The sequence below is a fragment of the Vicia villosa genome, unplaced genomic scaffold, assembly GCF_029867415.1.
Source record: "Vicia villosa cultivar HV-30 ecotype Madison, WI unplaced genomic scaffold, Vvil1.0 ctg.000470F_1_1, whole genome shotgun sequence".
Taxonomy (NCBI): domain Eukaryota; kingdom Viridiplantae; phylum Streptophyta; class Magnoliopsida; order Fabales; family Fabaceae; genus Vicia; species Vicia villosa.
Window position 1 is genome coordinate 375,394 of NW_026705227.1, and position 19,304 is coordinate 394,697.

Genomic DNA, 19,304 nt, shown 5'->3' on the forward strand with positions numbered 1-19,304 from the left:
TACCTGAACCAACTATAACTAATTTGTATAATTTATATCTTAATTATCATAGAAACTAGTATAAAGTATTCAACTCCAAGAAGAAAAAAAAATGAAATTCCATTTGTGACATTCACAATCTATATGGAGAAACGAAAAAAATTAGGGATTTATATTATTATTGAAATTTAGTTGATGTGAATTAGATATTTTTTTAACAATATTTGTGCACATTTGTTTTTAGTGTATCCGATCAATCCAACCCAAACCAACCTGTTGTTTCTCGATTTGGTTCGATTTTGGCATTATTGCAAAAATGTAAAAATTCAAACCAATCCATATATTTTTGATCGGTTTAGGCCTCAGATTCTCTCAAAACCAAACCAAATCGGCCCGCGAACACCGCTAGGAATCAAACTTTATAACATGAGAAATGCTTTAACAAGTGTTCGTCATGTAGAAAAATTAGTTGATTTGGTGAATCATAGAGGGGAGTGGAGATTTTTTTACCACTATGCCACTTTTATGAAACTTTAATACCAGAATGCCATAAAGTGAAGAAAAAAAATACCAGAATGCGACACTTCCAGTTAGGGTCCGGCCAGGCCTTGGACGGACTGGAAGAGGATTTTTTACTCACGTTGGGGTCCGGCCAGGGGTGGGCCGGACGCAAACTAAGCCTTTTTTTTTAATTTTTTTTATTTTAATTGATTTAAAGAATTATTAATTACAATAATTGTTTTTTTTATTGTAAATAATGATTAAAATACAATAAAATATAATAAAAAACATTATAATATAATAAAAAAAAATATTTGCCAATATTTATTTTATTCAATACATAAACGGGTACAAGGAAAAAAACCTATTTTTTCTTGGGCTTTGGTTGGACCATATGACCCCCAGTGAGACATTTTTTGGGTATCTTTGGTCTCGTACCCCTACGTAACGGTTGAACTTCGTTTGGTGGAGGTTGTCATTGTGGAGAATCGTCGCTTGAAAGATCATCGTTTTGATGCGACGGACCATCATCCATAAACCTAGCCAGTTTTTCTGGAGTTATTGTCGGTAAATTATCAAGTATTTCATCATTAGTGATGTCAACGAGTGGTTGATTTGAAGCCACAAAGGTTTGCGGCACTTGTGCTTGAATGTCTGGATAGTAGGCATTTGCGGTGTCAAATGTATGTTGTGGTTGGGAGTGTGAAAGCGGTTGAGATTGGGAGTATGACTGGTCGAAGTCGGGTTGAGGGATTGGGGTGTTATGTACCGGTGGTCGAAGTGTTGATTGTTGTTGATATTGTTCTTGGTGGTAGTAGTAGTTTGTTTGGGGGGTTGAGGTGTAAGGGCTTGGTGTGGCAAAAAACGTGTGTTGTTGTGTGGTTTGAGTGTGTTGGTATGTTTGTGGAAAGGAAGAAGTTTGTTGTTGGAATTGTGTTTGTTGGAATTGTGTTTTTGGTTGGAATTGTGGTGTTGGTTGAAATTGTGGTGTTGGTTGGAATTGTGGTGTTGGTTGGAATTGTGGTGTTGTTTGGAATGATTGTGGGATTTGTTGATGAAAGGTTGTTTGTGGGGTTGATGAAGAGGAGGCATAATGACGAGGGTCTGCCAAATACGTTTCTTTCGACAAATATATTAATGGAATATTTCTTAACCATTGCATATATTCATCGGTGTGGCGTAAAGTAGTACTCACCTCACCTATCATTATTAAGTTTCTTCTATCTTTCCACTCGTTGTTCTCGTGAATGTTCAAATCTCGATAATTACAATCCTTTACATCATTCTTCGTTACCAAGTGATGATCTCCAAGACACCTCGGGGGTTGAGGGATGTTTTGAGTAAACCCAAATTGAAGCCTAACCCTGTCGGTGTGATGCATTTCCATAATATAAAAACAAATAATATATGTAGTTGCACTCCACGCTCGAGCTTGTCGTTGAGTGCAACGTGGATATTTTTCGTAAGGCCTCCACAAAAACTGTAAGACATAAATAAATATAAGAGTCGTATTCACGTAGATGAAAGATTTAATATATGGCTTGGAAAAAAACTTACATCTCCTTGGACCATGTGATCCAAAATGAAACGATATCCATCAAGAAAAGCATTTGGAGATGAGAAATACTCCATACCTCGTTGTGCAAATCTTGCATATTTAAAAAGTTCAATTAGGAATATGCGTTAATTTAGTGGAAAAATAAATATATAGAATAAAGAATTTACCTAGTGGCGTATGGATAGGATGGAGCAATTTCACTCCTTGGAGCAAGTCGTGGAATGCGATAGTAGGTCCACACAGCGAGAATGAGTGAGCAGCCTCCAACACTCATGCATCCTACACAATATGCTTTGCACATCCCCCTATAAAGGTAAGACAAACACGCAAACCCCCAACTATATTTGCCGCATTCATCAAAATCTTTGACAAATTTGAACCAAGAAGAATGCAACACATTATGAGATTTGTCAGGAAGTAAAACTACAATCATACTTAAGATATATAATTTTGCATGCAGTATATTTTCCTGCTCGGTTTGTTGAGAATGTTGTTCTAACTCAATCAACTCGTCGTGGATCCATCTCAATTTTACTGCACCCTTCACCCTATCAATAAAAGGTTCTATGCCTAAAGCATCGACACAAGCATAATCGGGACCTTCGATTTCACCTACTACAGCCCTCCCATCTATGCGGAGGCCAAACAACATATTTATATCCTCTAATGTGATTGTACATTCACCGGTTGGCAAATGAAACGTGTGTGTCTCAAGCCTCCACCTCTCAAGCATCGCAATTACAAGTTTAGAATCAACACTTCTAAAGTTGATTTTGGCGACGATTCCAAAACCGGCTCTTTCCAAGTAAGGCTTGATAGCCTCACTTGGCTCCCTATCAAATAGATGATTATGTAGTCTAAACCTTTTAGACTCATCCTATACAAAAAATATATCATTTTGTTAGTATACAAAAACAATAAACTGTGAAAAATACGTATAAGAAATACTAGTAACAAAACGTACGTATGCAGCCACGTTCTCCCTTGTTCCTCTATGATTATCTCCCAAAGCAAGCAAACCAGACATGTTGTGTGATTTTGGTAGTGGTAAACAAATTGTGTGTTTCAGATGAATATGCAACTTTAAAATTTGGAAGATGTGATGAGTTTGGAGTGATAATGAGAGGTTGAATTTATAGTCAAAGTGAATGCATTGTATAACCCATTGGACTAACAAGTGTAATGCATGCAATATATGGGGCATTCTATTATCCAACATATATTACAATCTCTTGCATGCTTCTACTATATGATGAGATTGCACACTGGTTGATGGGACAATTGCATGCATGCATGCAACGAAAAATGTGCCCCTTGTGGTCCGTCCCACCCTTGGACGCACGCCAACCAAGTATGTTTGGGTTCGACCAACCCCTGGACGGACCCTTGTGGTTCGGCCAACCCCTGGTTGGACTGAAACGTGATTCGTCCTTTGACTGGACGGATTCCCTACGTGTCCATTTTTTGGTTGGCACAGTTTAAATACCACTTTGACTGAAACATATATAGCAACACACATTCAAACACAAAGAAAAATTATTTGTTCAGAGAAAAATTATATCAAAACTGAATGGCTCAGAGAAACATTATTTGTTTAGTGCATTACAATGGTGTTATCAGTAACGATCTAACCGACGGTTTTTCGTTTAGCAATACCGAAACAAAACGTTTCAAAGTGCATTGTAGAGCCGATTTTATTCATTTGAAGGAACAAATTGAATCAAAATTGCAACTTCCTGTAAGTGAAATTATTTATCGACTACTGTTATTTACTGGAGACAACGGTAACATTTTTTACGTCATGAAACAAATAGAAGACGACGATGGCGTTAAAGTGATGTTCGAATGTCACAATTCGTTTGCTCCTCTTGACTCAGTCGAGCTTTATGTTCGCATTGTTAGTCCTGCAGTTAACCAATCGCAAGAGTCGCATTCGCATCAATACGGTCTGAGCCAACCCACTGATGAAGAGCTAACACAAAACAACGAACCATTTATACCCAACGAACAAGTGGACGAGTACAGTGAAGATGAAATACAAGAAGTGCAATATGAAGATCTTTTTGGTGATGACAATGACCCTGATATTGTTGTGTCGTCGCAGCCCACAATTGCACGACCGATTAGCATGTACGCCCCACCGGATCACATGCGAAATATCTGTTTAGAAGAGGCACAGTCTGAATCAATATTTGGTTCGCACAAAACAAACTATAGTGATGTTGATTTATATGAGGGAATGGAGTTTGAAGACAAGGAGGCGTGCGTTGCTGTTATACAACATTGGCATATCACCAATAATCTTGATTATTGGGTATACAAATCTGATAAGAACAGATATGTCATCAAATGCACGAATCCAACTTGCCAATTCAGATGTAGAGCATCAGTTCGCAAGAAGAATTCCAAGTGGACGATAGGTAAGTTGAGTGGACCACATGTCTGCACAACCACTTCAATGTCGCAAGACCATAGACAACTTACCTCAGATATTGTCTCTCACTGCATCAGAGATCTGGTTAACACCGACCCATCAATTAAGGTAAAGCTCATAATTTCTCATATAACAGGAAAGTATGGTTATAATATATCTTACAGGAAAGCGTGGATTGCAAAGGTAAAGGCCATAGAATCCTTGTATGGAAACTGGGAGACATCTTACAATGACCTTCCACAATGGTTATTGGTAATGAAAACACATATGCCTGGAATGGTAATAGACTTGGAAACGTTACCTGCATTTTCTAACGAAGGCAGCCAGTTGGGTGATAATATGATATTCCATCGTCTATTTTGGGCTTTTCAACTATGCATCCATGGTTTTGCTTATTGCAAGCCAATTGTTCAAGTCGACGGAACATGGTTGTATGGAAGGTACAAAGGGACATTGTTGATGGCTGTGGCGCAGGATGGGAATGGTAACATTTTTCCAATTGCTTTCGCTATTGTCGAGGGTGAAACCAAGGATGCTTGGAGTTTTTTCCTTCGCAATCTAAGAAGCCACGTGACACCCCAACCCAATCTATGCCTAATATCAGACAGACATCCATCGATTAAAAGTGCATATGATTATCCTGCAAATGGATGGCAAAATCCTCCGTCTTCACATGTCTACTGCATTAGGCATATCGCGCAAAATTTTATGCGTGTGATTAGAGACAAGGAACTACGTAAAAAACTCGTCAACATGGGTAATAGTCTAATTGATCTTTGTGAAGTACATTTGTCAAATGATCTTTGTCTGTTTCTTGACTTGTTTATTATTTGTAACAGGATATGCATTGACGGAGTCAACGTACAACTACTATAGAACTGAAATTCGTCAGACAAATAGAGATGCTTTGGAGTGGATTGAAAATATCCCCAGAGAGAAGTGGGCAAGGGCGTTTGATAGAGGGCAACGATGGGGGCACATGACGACTAACCTTGCAGAAGCAATGAACTTTGTGCTAAAGGCAACTAGAAACCTTCCAATAGCGTCTTTGTTTTCGGCCACATATTTTTGGATGGGAGCATTATTTGGTCAACGTGGACATGAATGGACAAAGAGGTTGACATCAGGCCAAACTTTTACAGACAAGTGTATCAAGGGGATGACTGAAGAAGTCAACAAAGCAAGCAGTCATAATGTTTATCAGTTTGACCGGGAAAGGTTCTATTTTATGGTGGCCGAAAGAATAAACCGCAACGATAGTCGACCAACTGGTACTTACGGTGTTGATCTGCGAAAAAGAACATGTGATTGCGGAAAATTTCAAGCGTTCCATTTGCCTTGCTCACATGTGATTGCAGCATGTGAAAGTATACGCCAAGACTACACCATTCACATACCCGACGTGTTCAAGATACAACATGTTTTTAAAGTCTACCAACAAAGCTTCCAGATCCTCCCACATCAAGACAATTGGCTACAATATAGAGGAGCTACTCTTTGTCATGACGAAACTATGCGTAGGAAAAAAAGAGGCCGCCCTAATAGTACTCGGATTCAAACCAAAATGGACGACGTGGAAAAGGAAAAGAGAATGTGTGGGATATGCCGTGAAGTAGGCCATATCCGAAGTAAATGTCCAAATGTAGCAGGCCCGTCCAATAGGCCTCGTTAATGTTTACTTCAACTAGCTTTATGAATGTAATATAATGTCTTTTTAATTGAGTTTGCAACCATCAATGACTAAATCAACATTTCACATTAAACATAACTAAAACAACATTTCACATTACTAAAACAACATTCAATGACATCGAAATAAAGACAGCCACAAATAAAACAACCACACAGGAAATAATTAAAACGACCTCACAGGAAACAAATAAAACATATTCTAAGAGATTACAATCATCAACACAATATCATGTGGTCCTAGCATCATCATAAGGACACCAGCGTCATTTTTCACAGCTCTCCAAGAACGAGTTACTACTCCATTTGGGTCTTTCTCCGTGACCTGCCTTTCAATTTTCCTTATCTTTTCACCCTCGAGAATGTTTCTGTCTAACCATCCAATCAAGTGCCTCTGTAGATGCTCGAAAGTTTGGGTGTTCCATAATTTGATCTTCAACGGAGGCTTTGTTGCTGAAAAAAATAATGTTGCATCTCTCTTCATAGGTGGAAACGTTGGAAGGGGTTCAGAAGACATCTCCAATAGTAACACTAAACCTTCAATTGTAACTGGTGTGAGTGGAAATGTGGCTGTACAATCTTATTTATAGGCAAAAAAATAATAATAAAATATATGTCCTCGTCCATCTATTGGCCGAACCTACACATGCTCGTCCATCTATTGGCCGAACCTACACATGTTCGTCCAACCCGTGACTTACTCATATTTTTAATAATTAAAATAGCATTTTTTTTTAATTTTTTATTATATTTTAATAATTAATTATAATAAAAAAAACAATTTTTATAATTAATAAATCCTTAAATTCAATTAAAATAAATATTGGCAAATAATTTTTTTATTATATTATAATGTTTTTTATTATATTTTATTGTCTTTTAATCATTATTTAAAATAAAAAAACAATTTTTATTATTAATAAATCCTTAAATTCAATTAAAATAAAAAAAAAGGAAAAAAAATGCCCTAGTTTGCGTCCGGCCCACCCCTGGCCGGACCCCAACATGCAAAAAAAAACCTTTTCCAGTCCGTCCAAGGCCTGGCCGGACCTGTACTAGAAGTGTGGCATTTTGGTATTTTTTTTCAGTTGGTGGCATTCTGGTATTTGAATTTCATATATGTGGCATAGTGGTAAAAAAATCGGGAGTGGAATATGGACTGGTTAGGCATTGTTTTCCCTCAAGACATCCTGAATAATATGATAACAATGCACCTTTATAGCATTGATCAAGGAGAATATTTATGCTTGTGGAAAGGTACAAACAATAGGTCATTTACTGTGTCTAGTGCCTATGAGGTAATAAACTTGGCTATTAACAATCAACTCATTTCTAAAACTTGGAGTAAAATATAGAAGTTATGTGTCCCTAAGAGGGCCAGATATTTTGTCTATATAGTTAAGCATGATAGTCTCGTAACAAATTATTGGCTTTATAAATAACACCTTTGAGATCCATTTGGCTCAGAGTGTCCGGACATTACTAAGACAATTATCCATATTTTTCAGGACTATGGCACAACTAAAAATGTTTGGCTATCACTTGTGAAAGCTAACCAATGGGATGTCTTCTTCTATACAAGTCTGCAGGAGTGAATTGGTTATAATCTACAGCCCCCAATCCAGGCAATGGAGATCAGACTAATTGGAGTGAAATTTAGGCAACAACATATCACATTTTATGGTTTTGGAGGAATCAACTGAAGCACGTGGATGATTATGTCCTACCCACCAATTTGGTACATGAGGTTCGTATAAAATCAACAATTACCAAACAACGGTTGGTTTTCAACAAAAACTACATACCAGACAACAAATCATTCATCATATCAAATAGTCTCCACCAAAAGAAGATTGAATAAGGCTGAAAACTAATGGAGTGGTCAAAGGAAACAAAAAAGCGGGGTGTGAGGGATTGATGAAAGACGACAGTGGAGCATGGCATGGAGGTTTTTCCAAGAATATATGAACCTATGGAGTAGGCATTAATGAGTTTTGGGGAGTTTATGAAGGATTGAACCTTGCCTTTGCTAGAGGACATAGAAAGATGGAGCTACACATTAATAGCAAGGAGGTTTGTACATCAATTAACAAGTATGACGTTAAAATGGGAAATGATTAGAGTCTTCTTCAACAAATCAAAAATATTCTTACTCGTGATTGGGAAGTTCGAATTAAACATGTATGCAGGGAATCAAATAGGTGTGCAGCTTTTTGTAAAAAAAAAATAAAAATAGGTGTGCAGCTAACTTAGACTTACATCATGATCCAGGACAACTCTACTATATGAAGATTATTTTATAGAACTTCTTAGAGTGTTTACTTCTAATTTATTAGGGGTTACTACTCCTCGTGTAACTAGTGTTTAATTTCATTTCTAGACTTTTTGGCCCTCTATTTTACAAAAGAAAGTACTATTACTCCATTTCTTTGAAAATAATTGACTTTAAAAAATATTTATTTTAAAATGACTAATCCCTTTTAATTTTAATATAATATTAAACTATTTTAATTATACTATTAAATTGATATATTGATATATTTGCTTTCATCTAATCCGGAATTAATATTTATTTGCTTTCATCTAATGACGATATTCCTTTGTATTTGTATTGTGCATGAATAAGTTATCAGGGTTGCTATTCTTACACTATGATATTACACTTTGTATCTACACCATATAAAATACACAGCAAATATGTGTTCTTTTTGCATTGGAAAAGGTGAGGATAATATTAAATATTATAAAAGGAATGAAACCGTATTTTTATACGGTGTAGTTGTAACATATAGTGTAAGATTATCATTCCTCATAAGTTATCCCACATATGATTCACTGTATTTTACTAAATGAATATAATAACATATGATAATAATATTTTAGCAAAAATATATATTTTTTATTTTATTTATATTATTTTTTAATATGTATAAAATAATAAATATTAACTACTACATTGGCTATTTTGTTTAGCAAAATAAAAATAATTTTTATAAATTTTACCGAAATTTATTATGGAGATCCGACCCTACGAACGTTTGAACAGACTCACAATAAACTGTCTTAAAATTTTAAGATTCTCAAATTATTTTTTATATTTTATTATTTAATATATATGTTATTTAAAAATAATACTATATAGTCTCGTTAAGACGTTAATAATTGTGTAGAAATATCATATAAAAAATAGCATTGAAATCTTTGAGATCTTACTTATTCATCCTAATCATAATCTTACTTATTCAATCTTAATCGAAAGGAGTAATATTTAGCGGCCAACTAATCTATTAGAGAAAAATTAATTAGTTAGGCATACAAAGTATAATATGTTCTCCTCTTAAACAAGTTTTTTCTCAATATTCAGATTTCAAAAGCTGGACCATTTTTATTCAGTGTGACACCTCTTTCCACTTGAACCAGACACATACCGGTACCAAAAGCCATATATAATATTACAACTGGCAAATGACTAGAAGTTATTAAGTACTTGAGAAAATTTCCTATTGAAGCATTCAATTTTGAAGCTGTTAGTGTGTCATTTTTTCATCTGATAAGAACTCACTACCTGTCCCTACGTTGCTTGCTTCTTTTAAACTCTTTTTCAATACACAAAAAGCAAGCAAACCCATAAAATTCACATTGCCAAATTGTTTGGTAAGTTTCAGAAAAGACTAAATGTTGTACATGGTAGACCATGTTGTTGTCATATGATCATAATTATTCCACATTTTGATATTAATCACTTTTAAGATGCATAAGCTCTATAATTTTTATAGTAGTTATTTGATCATATAATTAATTACTGTATTTTTTTTCAAATCCACCGACGTTGTTAGATTGTTGGTTTTGTATGCAAATCTCAAAAGACAATAGTTGATATCGTCAGATTGTTGATTGATATTAGATATGACAATGGGGTGGGGCGGAGACAAGTTTTATCTTCTCCGTATTCAAACTCATATTCAAACTCCTGTCCGTCATTAACTCCAAATCTAAAAGAGATAACCAATTACACTTAAAACTCGTTCTAAAAGAGTTCAGGTATTCATATTCTATCTTTTCATCTAAATTAATTTTTTTTAAATTGAACTCTAACAAATATTAAAAATAATTTAAAATTTTCTTGAAAATTTTCAAAGATATATTTCACAATATAAAATACAAATTAGTATTAACGTATTTACCAAACAACTAATATTCTAAATTATCAATTGGACATATTCAAAAATTAGTTTGAGGTGGGTACTAATGACCTCATTATTCATCTCATATCCATATTTTAAAATAAGAGAAAACTCAAACTTAGTTAAAGTGGATTTTTTTTCTAACAAATTCAGGGTGGAATCATACGGATGCCCACATATATGGAATTTGTTGTCATGTCTAGTTAACACGGAGTTCGAAGACTCTCTTAGATATGTTTGTATTCCCTTCGTTTCAAAATGAGTGTCCTTTTATAGAAAAAAAAAAATTGTTTCAAAATGAATGTTATTCTTACTTTTTAATGTTGAAATTATTGTTATTTTTCAAATTGTGCCCTATAATTATTACTATGTACACTTCTTTCAATATACTGTATTTATAAAGGTTAATTTAGTAATAGTGCAATATTTTATGACACTATTATTACATTCCTTAATCTGTGCGCAAAAACCTTAAAAGACGCCCACTTTAAAACGGAGGGAGTAACTTTCTAGAGTTCAAGCATTTCAAGATTAACTTCCAACAAAATTATTTCAAATAAGTGAAATTATAAAAAACACTGAAAAATTTATTAAAATATGAATTATTTAAATAAAAAACAATATTTTTGTGATAAAATTATAAAACTAAAAACTAAATTATTTTTTTTAAACCAAACCAACTATACCTCCCATTTTTCAAATAAACCTCAACTTCTATCTCTTATGAACATTATTAACTTCTGTTCAAAAGAAAAAGATGAACATTGCATTGTTCATTATTCAAAGAACTTTTCTTCCCCTTCAAACACAACAGTTGAAGTGTTACGTTCACTCTTGCACATCCCTTCTGTTCTAGTCTCTAGCTGTTGCTTTAAGATGTGGAAACTTGAACTGAAATCTTAACTATTAGAAAGTGATATATAGCAACAAAAATTTCCATATTTCTAACAACCATTAGGTAAGTGAAGACATATCTAGAATTCCCTACAAGTCATTTTTTTCTCTCTACAATACCATACATTCATTCTGCATAGCTTTTTCATTGAGCTTAAGATTCATAATATCAAACACATTGTTCACCAATGAGGTTTCTTATCTCATTTATTTGTGTTCTTGTGTTAGTCTCTTATGCTGGTGAGATACAAAGTTTGTTTAATTGATTATTTTTCACTTGTGTATAATATAATGTTCATTGTTCAACTAGTTTTTTAATTTTTGATGTTTTTTGTATATTATAGTTGCTTATGATCCTTTGGATCCAAATGGAAATATAACAATCAAATGGGATGTTATGTCTTGGACACCAGATGGCTACGTGGTAAGCACGAATTGCATTTTAACTTGTTTTTATAAGTTCTCTCAAACAGACTGACGAGTGTTTGTGTTTGTACGTTTTTTTATGATCAGGCTACGGTAACGGTCAACAATTTCCAAATGTTTCGACACATAATGAATCCGGGATGGACGTTAGGATGGACATGGGCTAAGAAAGAAGTTATATGGTCAATGGTAGGAGCTCAAACAACAGAACAAGGAGATTGTTCTAAATTCAAAGGCAATATACCTCATTGTTGCAAGAAAATTCCTACAGTTGTAGACCTTCTACCTGGTGTACCTTACAACCAACAGTTTTCGAACTGTTGTAAAGGTGGAGTTGTTGCGGCTTGGGGACAAGATCCTTCGCAATCTATATCGGCTTTTCAAGTTAGTGTTGGACAAGGTGGAACCTCGAACAAAACGGTTAAACTTCCGAAGAATTTCACTCTTTTGGCTCCTGGACCTGGTTATACTTGTGGCCCTGCAAAAGTTGTTCCTTCCACTGTTTTTCTTACGACTGATAAGCGACGAAAGACTCAGGCGTTGAGTAAGTTCTTTAACTAGACAATCTCAATTTTCTCACCGTTTTACACATTATTGTCAATCGCAGATCACAAAAAATAGTGATTTGCGCAAATTTTGCTACACAATAACTCTATAGCGCTGCTATAACCGCGATTTGACAACATTTTGTAGCTGTATTGTCAAATAGCGGCTATGAAGGCGATATAGAATACAGGTTTTAGAGTGAACTTGTTGGCCTGTTGGTCTAAGTACCATAATCGAATTCCACTAGGTGCTAACAATTTCTGTATTGAGTGAGTCTATACAGAGTTTTGCTGTCTTCAATTGAGACCCTCGCAAGTAGGCGGTGGGATTGGTCATCCGAATTAGTCAGTCCTAGGGCTAGATACCGACTTTCATCATAGACAATTATCAAATTTACCTTTTGTTATTGTTTATTATTATGCAGTGACATGGAATGTTACCTGCACATATTCACAGTTTCTAGCAAGAAAGAATCCAAGTTGTTGTGTATCTTTATCATCCTTCTACAATGAAACAATTACACCTTGTCCCTCATGTGCATGTGGCTGCCAAAACAAGAAGAACTGTGTAAAGTAAGTCTTATATACATATTCAAAGAAAAGAATTTCAAATTTCAAATTATTGTACCGCCGCCGCTAATGATTTGTTATGCAGGAGTGAATCTAAAATTCTAAGCATGGTTGGAGCTCACACTCCAAAGAAAGACAATGAACCATTGATGCAATGCACTCATCATATGTGTCCAATTAGGGTTCATTGGCACGTGAAGACTAACTATAAAGAATATTGGCGCGTCAAAATCGCAGTAACGAATTTCAATTACAGGATGAATTATACTCTCTGGAGTCTTGCTATTCAACATCCAAATCTTAACAATGTCACACAAGTTTTCAGCTTCAATTACAAGCCACTTCTTCCCTATGAATCCATAAGTGAGTATCAACATATAGATATAAGTTTTCATTATAACTCAATAACTATCTATGAAACACAGACACCGGAAATAGAACACCGACATTAACACCTGTAATAATTTTAAAAAATAAATAAATTAAACATAATCATAAGTATCAGTATCACTTTCTAACACAGACATTGAAACAGACACACATTTTTTCAGAGGTGTTTGTGCTACAGAGATAACTATTTAAGCACGTTGTGATTATGTTTCATGCAGATGACACGGGAATGTTCTTCGGAATGAAATACTTCAATGATCTACTAATGGAAGCTGGACCAAAGGGAAACATTCAATCAGAAGTATTACTTCAGAAAGACAATAAATTCACATTCAAACAAGGATGGGCATTTCCTCATAAGGTTTACTTCAATGGTGATGAATGCATGCTTCCTCCACCTGATACATACCCCTTTCTCCCTAATTCTTCACCTGCAAGCCTAGTTACCCTCAAGGCACTCATCTTCTCTTTACTTTTACTGCTAGCAGTTTCGTAGAACTATTGTTATTATTGTCAGAACTATTTTCGGAACATTTTGATGCAATGTGTCTGAACATTTTGAAGCAATGTATATCTATACAGATAACGCGATTGATAGATATGAAAACGTGAGCCATTCTTTGAATATTCAAATCAATATTTAACTTCAAAGATGATATTCTGTTTGTGTTCTTGTGTATATTTCTTATAATTACAGCACAAAATACACTAAGGATATAAAACCGAAAAATACATCATTACTTTAGAAGTTAGAACACACATAAGTAGCTAAAAATATCAAATTCTTGAATTGTCAATGGATGTTATACTCCGGCTTGGTTTGAATTCCGAAATGGCATCCCAAAAACGAGTCAAAACTGATCCGAACGCAAACTTTAAGAATATGCGTGAAGTACTATTGCCACCAAGGATGCCATTATCAAAGCAAGGAAGGAAACCTCTTGTTTGGAACCGGTATTAGGTAACCATGGATAAGCGTCAGGCGGTGGCATCACACAGTTGTCGCCGTTGAAATAGATTCTCCGAGGAAACGCCCAACCTTTTTCGAAAGTAAAAGTTGATGTATTCTTTTGGAAAAGTAGCTCGGATTGTACATTACCGATTGGACCAGCTTGCATGAGGAAATCATTGTAGAATTTAACTCCATAAAGCAAGGCTGTATCATCTGTTCAAAGAGACATAATAAGTTGTACCGATGAGTTTTTTCGGTTCTAAGGTAAAAATGGAATATTACATAAATTTACCACTCAAGAAATTTGAAAATCTTTTTCATAATTTTAAGAGTTTTTTTAGATTGACTTATTTGAGCTTATCTACTGACATAAGCACTTGCAAGATTGTTTGGGAGAGTTTATGAAAAACAACTTATGCCTTGCCCATAAGCTCTTTGGAATGACTTATGAAAACTGCTTATAGCATATATAAAAACGGTTCGACTATTTTATCTTGGAGTATCCAAACAAGACATAAGAATAGTTGTCACGTATACACAAACTTACTTATTGAGCCGTAGGGATTTAATGATTTGTAGTTGAAACTGAAAATTTGAGTAAGATTGTCGAAGTTTGGATGTTGAACAACCAAGTTCCAATTCGAGTGATTCATCCTGTAATTGAAATTAGTAATGGTGACCTTTACGCGCCAATACAGCTTGTAGTTGAGCTTAATGTGCCAGTGAACTCGGATCGGACACATATGACTAGTACATCGAACCAAAGGTGTAATATTATTCTTGTCGTGGCTGGAAACAACCGAGGCCAAATGTGACGCACTTGGACTATAACCTCGCAGAAAAAGAAAATGTGAGTGTATAGTATTAGTTTCGGTTAGAATGAAATCATAGTGTCAGGAGTAATGAAATCTTACTCTACGCAGCTTCCCGTTTGGGCTGAGTTCCCTTGGCAGCCGCACGAACATGTCGGACACGGTACAATAGTATCGTTATAGAAAGATGAAAGAGCCACACAGCAAGTGGGAGTTTTCTGAGCAAGAAATTGTGAATATGTGCATGTCACATTCCATGTCACTGCAGAAAAATCGGAGTAATGTTACGGTTTAAGTAAATCATAATATCTTGCTAAGTGTGAGGAAATGAACATTAACGATGATTAACTTACTAAGTGCTTGAGTCACTCTCTTTTTGTCCGGTGTTATGAATCTAGTAGGTTTCACAATTTTCGCTGGCCCGCAAGTATATCCTGGTCCGGGTGTACTCAAGGTGAAATTCTGCGGCAATCTGACGGTTTTTTTAGTGCTGCCAGCTCTACCAACGCTGAGTTGAAATGCCGAAACAGCGTTTGCTGGATCCTGAGCCCATGAGGTGAGTACACCACCTTTGCAACAATTGGCAATTTGTTGATTATAATTCACTCCGGGAAGTAAATCTACCACAGCTGGATTTTTTTTACAGCAATGCGGGATGTTTCCCTTAAATTTTGAACAATCTCCTTGTTCAGTTGTCTGCCCTCCCACCATGTTCCATATTACCTCCGTCTTTGCCCATGTCCATCCTAATGTCCATCCAGGTGCCGATATATGACGATACTGTTGGAAATTGTTCATTGTAACGACGGCCTGTGCATTCATATCGTTTCTTAGACATCAATATAAATAACAAACAAATTCAATCCATTCAAAATGGCCATTGAAATTTCTAATAGGTGATAAAGTAAAAGAACGTCTTTCTAATAGGTCGCGGGTTTGAACCTGCAACACGCCACTTATTCACCTTTAAGAGGTGAAATTCTCGCCATTAGGCTACTAGAACAAAAAAGAAAAGTAAAAGAATGTACTCACAACATAACCATCAGGTGTCCAGTTTATAATATCCCATTTCACCGTGATGTTTCCGTTCGGGTCGAGTGGATCATAAGCTTCTGGAAAAAAACAATTACAAATTGAAGTAATTCAGAGTAATAATCAGAAGAATATAAATTTCATCGCCAATTTTTTTTCAAAACAAACAAGAATAAAGTACAAAACATCATGTTTCCTCCTAAAAACACTGAATCAACACCAATTGGGGCTGCAATATAACAGTTTTTCTTGGCAAACTCGCAATTCAGTCACAATTGAAGCCACATTTGAGCGTGATTCTCCACAATATCAAAAATTGTGCCACACTTGAGCGCCATTCTCCATAATATCAAAGATTGCGACGCGACCGCTATATAAAACCCTGATACCTTAGTATCATGGAGACATAGAAAAACATATGGGCCATCATCTATAACTATGGTCACATCACAGAGACATCAAAAATCATTACATCCCAATCAAAATTAAACCTTTTCCTAAAAACCCTTTTCTGCCACCTTTTTGAACAACTAGAAAGAACAAAACTTTTCATCAACCTCAAACAAACAGTAACGTTTCACATTCACAACGTTAAAAGTCAAAACAAAACACAGAAATGCAACAAGGCTAGCAAAAGGATGAAACAATTTCAGTACCGAAACACAATAAAACAGGACAACCCCATGAAACAAAAAACACCTAAAGATTAAAAAGTTCGAAACTTTAACGAAAAAAAAATCAGAAGAAGAAAAAAAGAACCTGTTGGAGTGTAAAAGAGAGTAAACAGAAGGAAGAGAAGAATGCATGGACAATGTTTAAGGAAATGGAAGAACATCATATTTTTTTTGTCGGAGTTGTGTGACAGTCTATAGAGTTTCAAACAGAATCAGAATGTTGTCTGATCAAAAGTCTTAAAAGTAAAAACAAAAATAAAAACAAAAAAACGAGTAAATAGGAGAGAGAAAATGTTAGAGAGAGAAAGATACGCGGGGATGCTGCTGAATCAGAAAGAGTGTTTTGTTGTGTACAGTTGGCAATGTGAGTGAAAGTGGTATTTGAATTTGATCCGTAACAAAATCCATTGGAACTCTTATCTAGAAATTTCAACAAATTTTCTTAGTTCAATATATTTGTCTATAAAGTTGAAACTATCCAAGATCAATGTATGTAATTACATTTAAGTTATTATCATTTTTAAAATTTGTTTAATTTATTTATTTTATAAATTTTATTAGTACTGTATCAATGTTTCAATATCATGATTCATGATCGAGTATTAGGCTCTGTTTGTTAAAACTAGCTGATAGTTGATAAGTTAATGTGAGTGTTTGGTAAATTAGCTGTTTCATTAGTTGATAGATACAAAATGACATTAATGCCATTTTAATTAATGAAAATAATAATATATTTTAATTAAAATAATAAGGGTATTAATGGAAGAAAAACTCACAAGCTAAAAGCTACAAGCTCAAAAGCTACTTCAATTAGCTTTTGAAAAAAAAGCTAAAAGCTAGTAAAAAAGCTACAAGCTAAAAGCTAAAATAGAGTTACCAAACAGAGCTTTTTTATTAATACGAGCTGAAAAGCTAAAAGCTAAAAGCTAAAAGCTCTTTTTTTTTGTCTTACCAAACAGACTCTTAGTGTATATTAATATTTTATAGGTTATTTCGTTTTGTGAATTTTTTATCTAAATAATTCAAATTTTCAATTTAATTCCCAAATTAACACATGTTTTAAGAAAATTCTTAAAGTATCTACTTTAAAAAAAAATTGGAATATAGTCTGCGCTAGTTGAATTGGTGCTTCCATTGTGAAATTAAATGGCGGTGTCAATTGAATTTGTGACTCCATCTAATTTAGTCAATCTAATTGGTACTAGTGTGTTAAGCTTTAAGTGGTAGTGTCAGTTGAATTAGCGCATGTGGGCATTACTAAAGGGTGACACCAATTCAACTGACAACAATTTGTTGATTTTTTTTTACTATAAATATAGGTGTCTTCTAACATTCACTTCACACGCCACCTCTAATTAACTTCAATAGTTTTATCATGATTGTTAGAAGAAATATGCATGTGTTTCATCTGAGAACGAAGTCTCTGGTGAAAATGTTTTTTTAGAACATTCAAACTTTTGAGCATCTTGAAAGGAGTTTGAACTGTTGGTTAAATGGAGAGATGATAGATGGGAGAAAGAATAAGAATTATTGAGAGGTTTGTTTCGTATAACTCAATTGCAGATGACAATAATGTTATGCAGCGTATGTGGGTGTGAGTTAAAGATGATATTGATGTTAGAGCTATGATGTCTTCACCAGATGATATTATTTTGCTTGTTGTAATATCTTAGACATATGTCTTTGTTAAGTATTTTTATTTGTTGTTTGCATTGTTGTTTTAGGCGAGTTTATGTTTGTGTGTTGTTGGGAAGTGTTTATGTTAATTTTGATGTAACCAAAAGTTGTTATATATATATATATATATATATATATATATATATATATATATATATATATATATATATATATATATATATATATATATATATATTAAATACCAAGGTTACAAAAATTTAAATAAAAAAATTAATTAGGATGCTCCATCATCGAGACAGTTTTTCTGATCGTGTCTAGGTTGACGACATATACTACATAATCTTACCATTTTATTAATCATTTTCATTTTTGTTCTAATACACATGTTGTTGGGGCGACACTTTTTTTCCTTCGCATATTATCATTGTGACAAATTATGTCCTCTTGATATGTAGGTCAATATTCCTCAATTGCTACCATCGGGAAGCTGTTGACGTACATATTCAATATGTTGATGAATTTGTAAATGGCGGATGGATGGGTGGAGTGTCCTGGCGAATATATAAACATTTTGCAATTACATAAGAGCGAGGCATACGAAAGGCATGAAACTTGACACAATCGCACTAGCCTCTATTTAGTTCCAACCACCCTTAGTAAGAAGCGCCAATTCAATTGGCAATGGAAACCAAAAAACAATGTAGTTTCCAGTCAAACTGGCGCTAGTGTAGCTGCGTAAACCTGCAAATCTGATGCATGGGAATCTTGCACAATTACTCTGCATACAACTACTTTGCATGCATGGGAATCATTCACCGTTACTCTGCATGCGCCCTAGGCCTATCGTCGCCAGTCCAATTGGTGCTAAAATTCAATTTTGGAAGTAGTCGCCAATTGAGTTGACGCTAGCGTGTTGCATGCATGAAAATACAACCCTACATAAATAAGACCTAAATGCAGTTGATTTTCATCATCGATAACATATATCACTCTCTCATATTTGAATCACCAACAAACAATATTCTC

General features: G+C 34.7%; 4 protein-coding genes across 5 annotated transcripts; 2 read left to right on the forward strand and 2 right to left on the reverse strand.

The window, feature by feature from the left end:
* Positions 1 to 2,201: 2,201 nt before the first annotated feature.
* LOC131628655 (protein MAIN-LIKE 2-like) lies at positions 2,202 to 3,065 on the reverse strand. The gene is made up of 2 exons (XM_058899480.1): positions 3,003 to 3,065; positions 2,202 to 2,915 (listed from the first exon to the last, which is right to left on the reverse strand). Exons 1-2 carry the CDS (start codon positions 3,063 to 3,065, stop codon positions 2,202 to 2,204), a joined length of 777 nt encoding a protein of 258 aa, XP_058755463.1.
* A 543-nt stretch (positions 3,066 to 3,608) lies between these two features.
* Positions 3,609 to 6,144, forward strand: LOC131628656 (uncharacterized). Its single transcript, XM_058899481.1, has 2 exons — positions 3,609 to 5,229; positions 5,312 to 6,144. Exons 1-2 carry the CDS (start codon positions 3,609 to 3,611, stop codon positions 6,142 to 6,144), a joined length of 2,454 nt encoding a protein of 817 aa, XP_058755464.1.
* Positions 6,145 to 11,225: 5,081 nt separating this feature from the next.
* On the forward strand, positions 11,226 to 13,777 carry LOC131628685 (COBRA-like protein 4). Of its 2 annotated transcripts, none has more exons than XM_058899514.1 (6): positions 11,226 to 11,303; positions 11,584 to 11,663; positions 11,753 to 12,209; positions 12,636 to 12,783; positions 12,866 to 13,143; positions 13,389 to 13,777. In XM_058899514.1, exons 2-6 carry the CDS (start codon positions 11,637 to 11,639, stop codon positions 13,664 to 13,666), a joined length of 1,188 nt encoding a protein of 395 aa, XP_058755497.1. In that variant the 5' UTR covers positions 11,226 to 11,303; positions 11,584 to 11,636; the 3' UTR covers positions 13,667 to 13,777. The 2 variants fall into 2 exon arrangements, with proteins under 2 accessions (XP_058755497.1, XP_058755496.1); XM_058899513.1 differs by lacking the exon at positions 11,226 to 11,303 and adding an exon at positions 11,311 to 11,479.
* A 9-nt stretch (positions 13,778 to 13,786) lies between these two features.
* LOC131628684 (COBRA-like protein 1) lies at positions 13,787 to 16,930 on the reverse strand. Its single transcript, XM_058899511.1, has 6 exons — positions 16,726 to 16,930; positions 15,967 to 16,046; positions 15,288 to 15,744; positions 15,037 to 15,196; positions 14,670 to 14,947; positions 13,787 to 14,335 (listed from the first exon to the last, which is right to left on the reverse strand). Exons 1-6 carry the CDS (start codon positions 16,802 to 16,804, stop codon positions 14,046 to 14,048), a joined length of 1,344 nt encoding a protein of 447 aa, XP_058755494.1. The 5' UTR covers positions 16,805 to 16,930; the 3' UTR covers positions 13,787 to 14,045.
* Between the last annotated feature and the right edge of the window lie 2,374 nt (positions 16,931 to 19,304).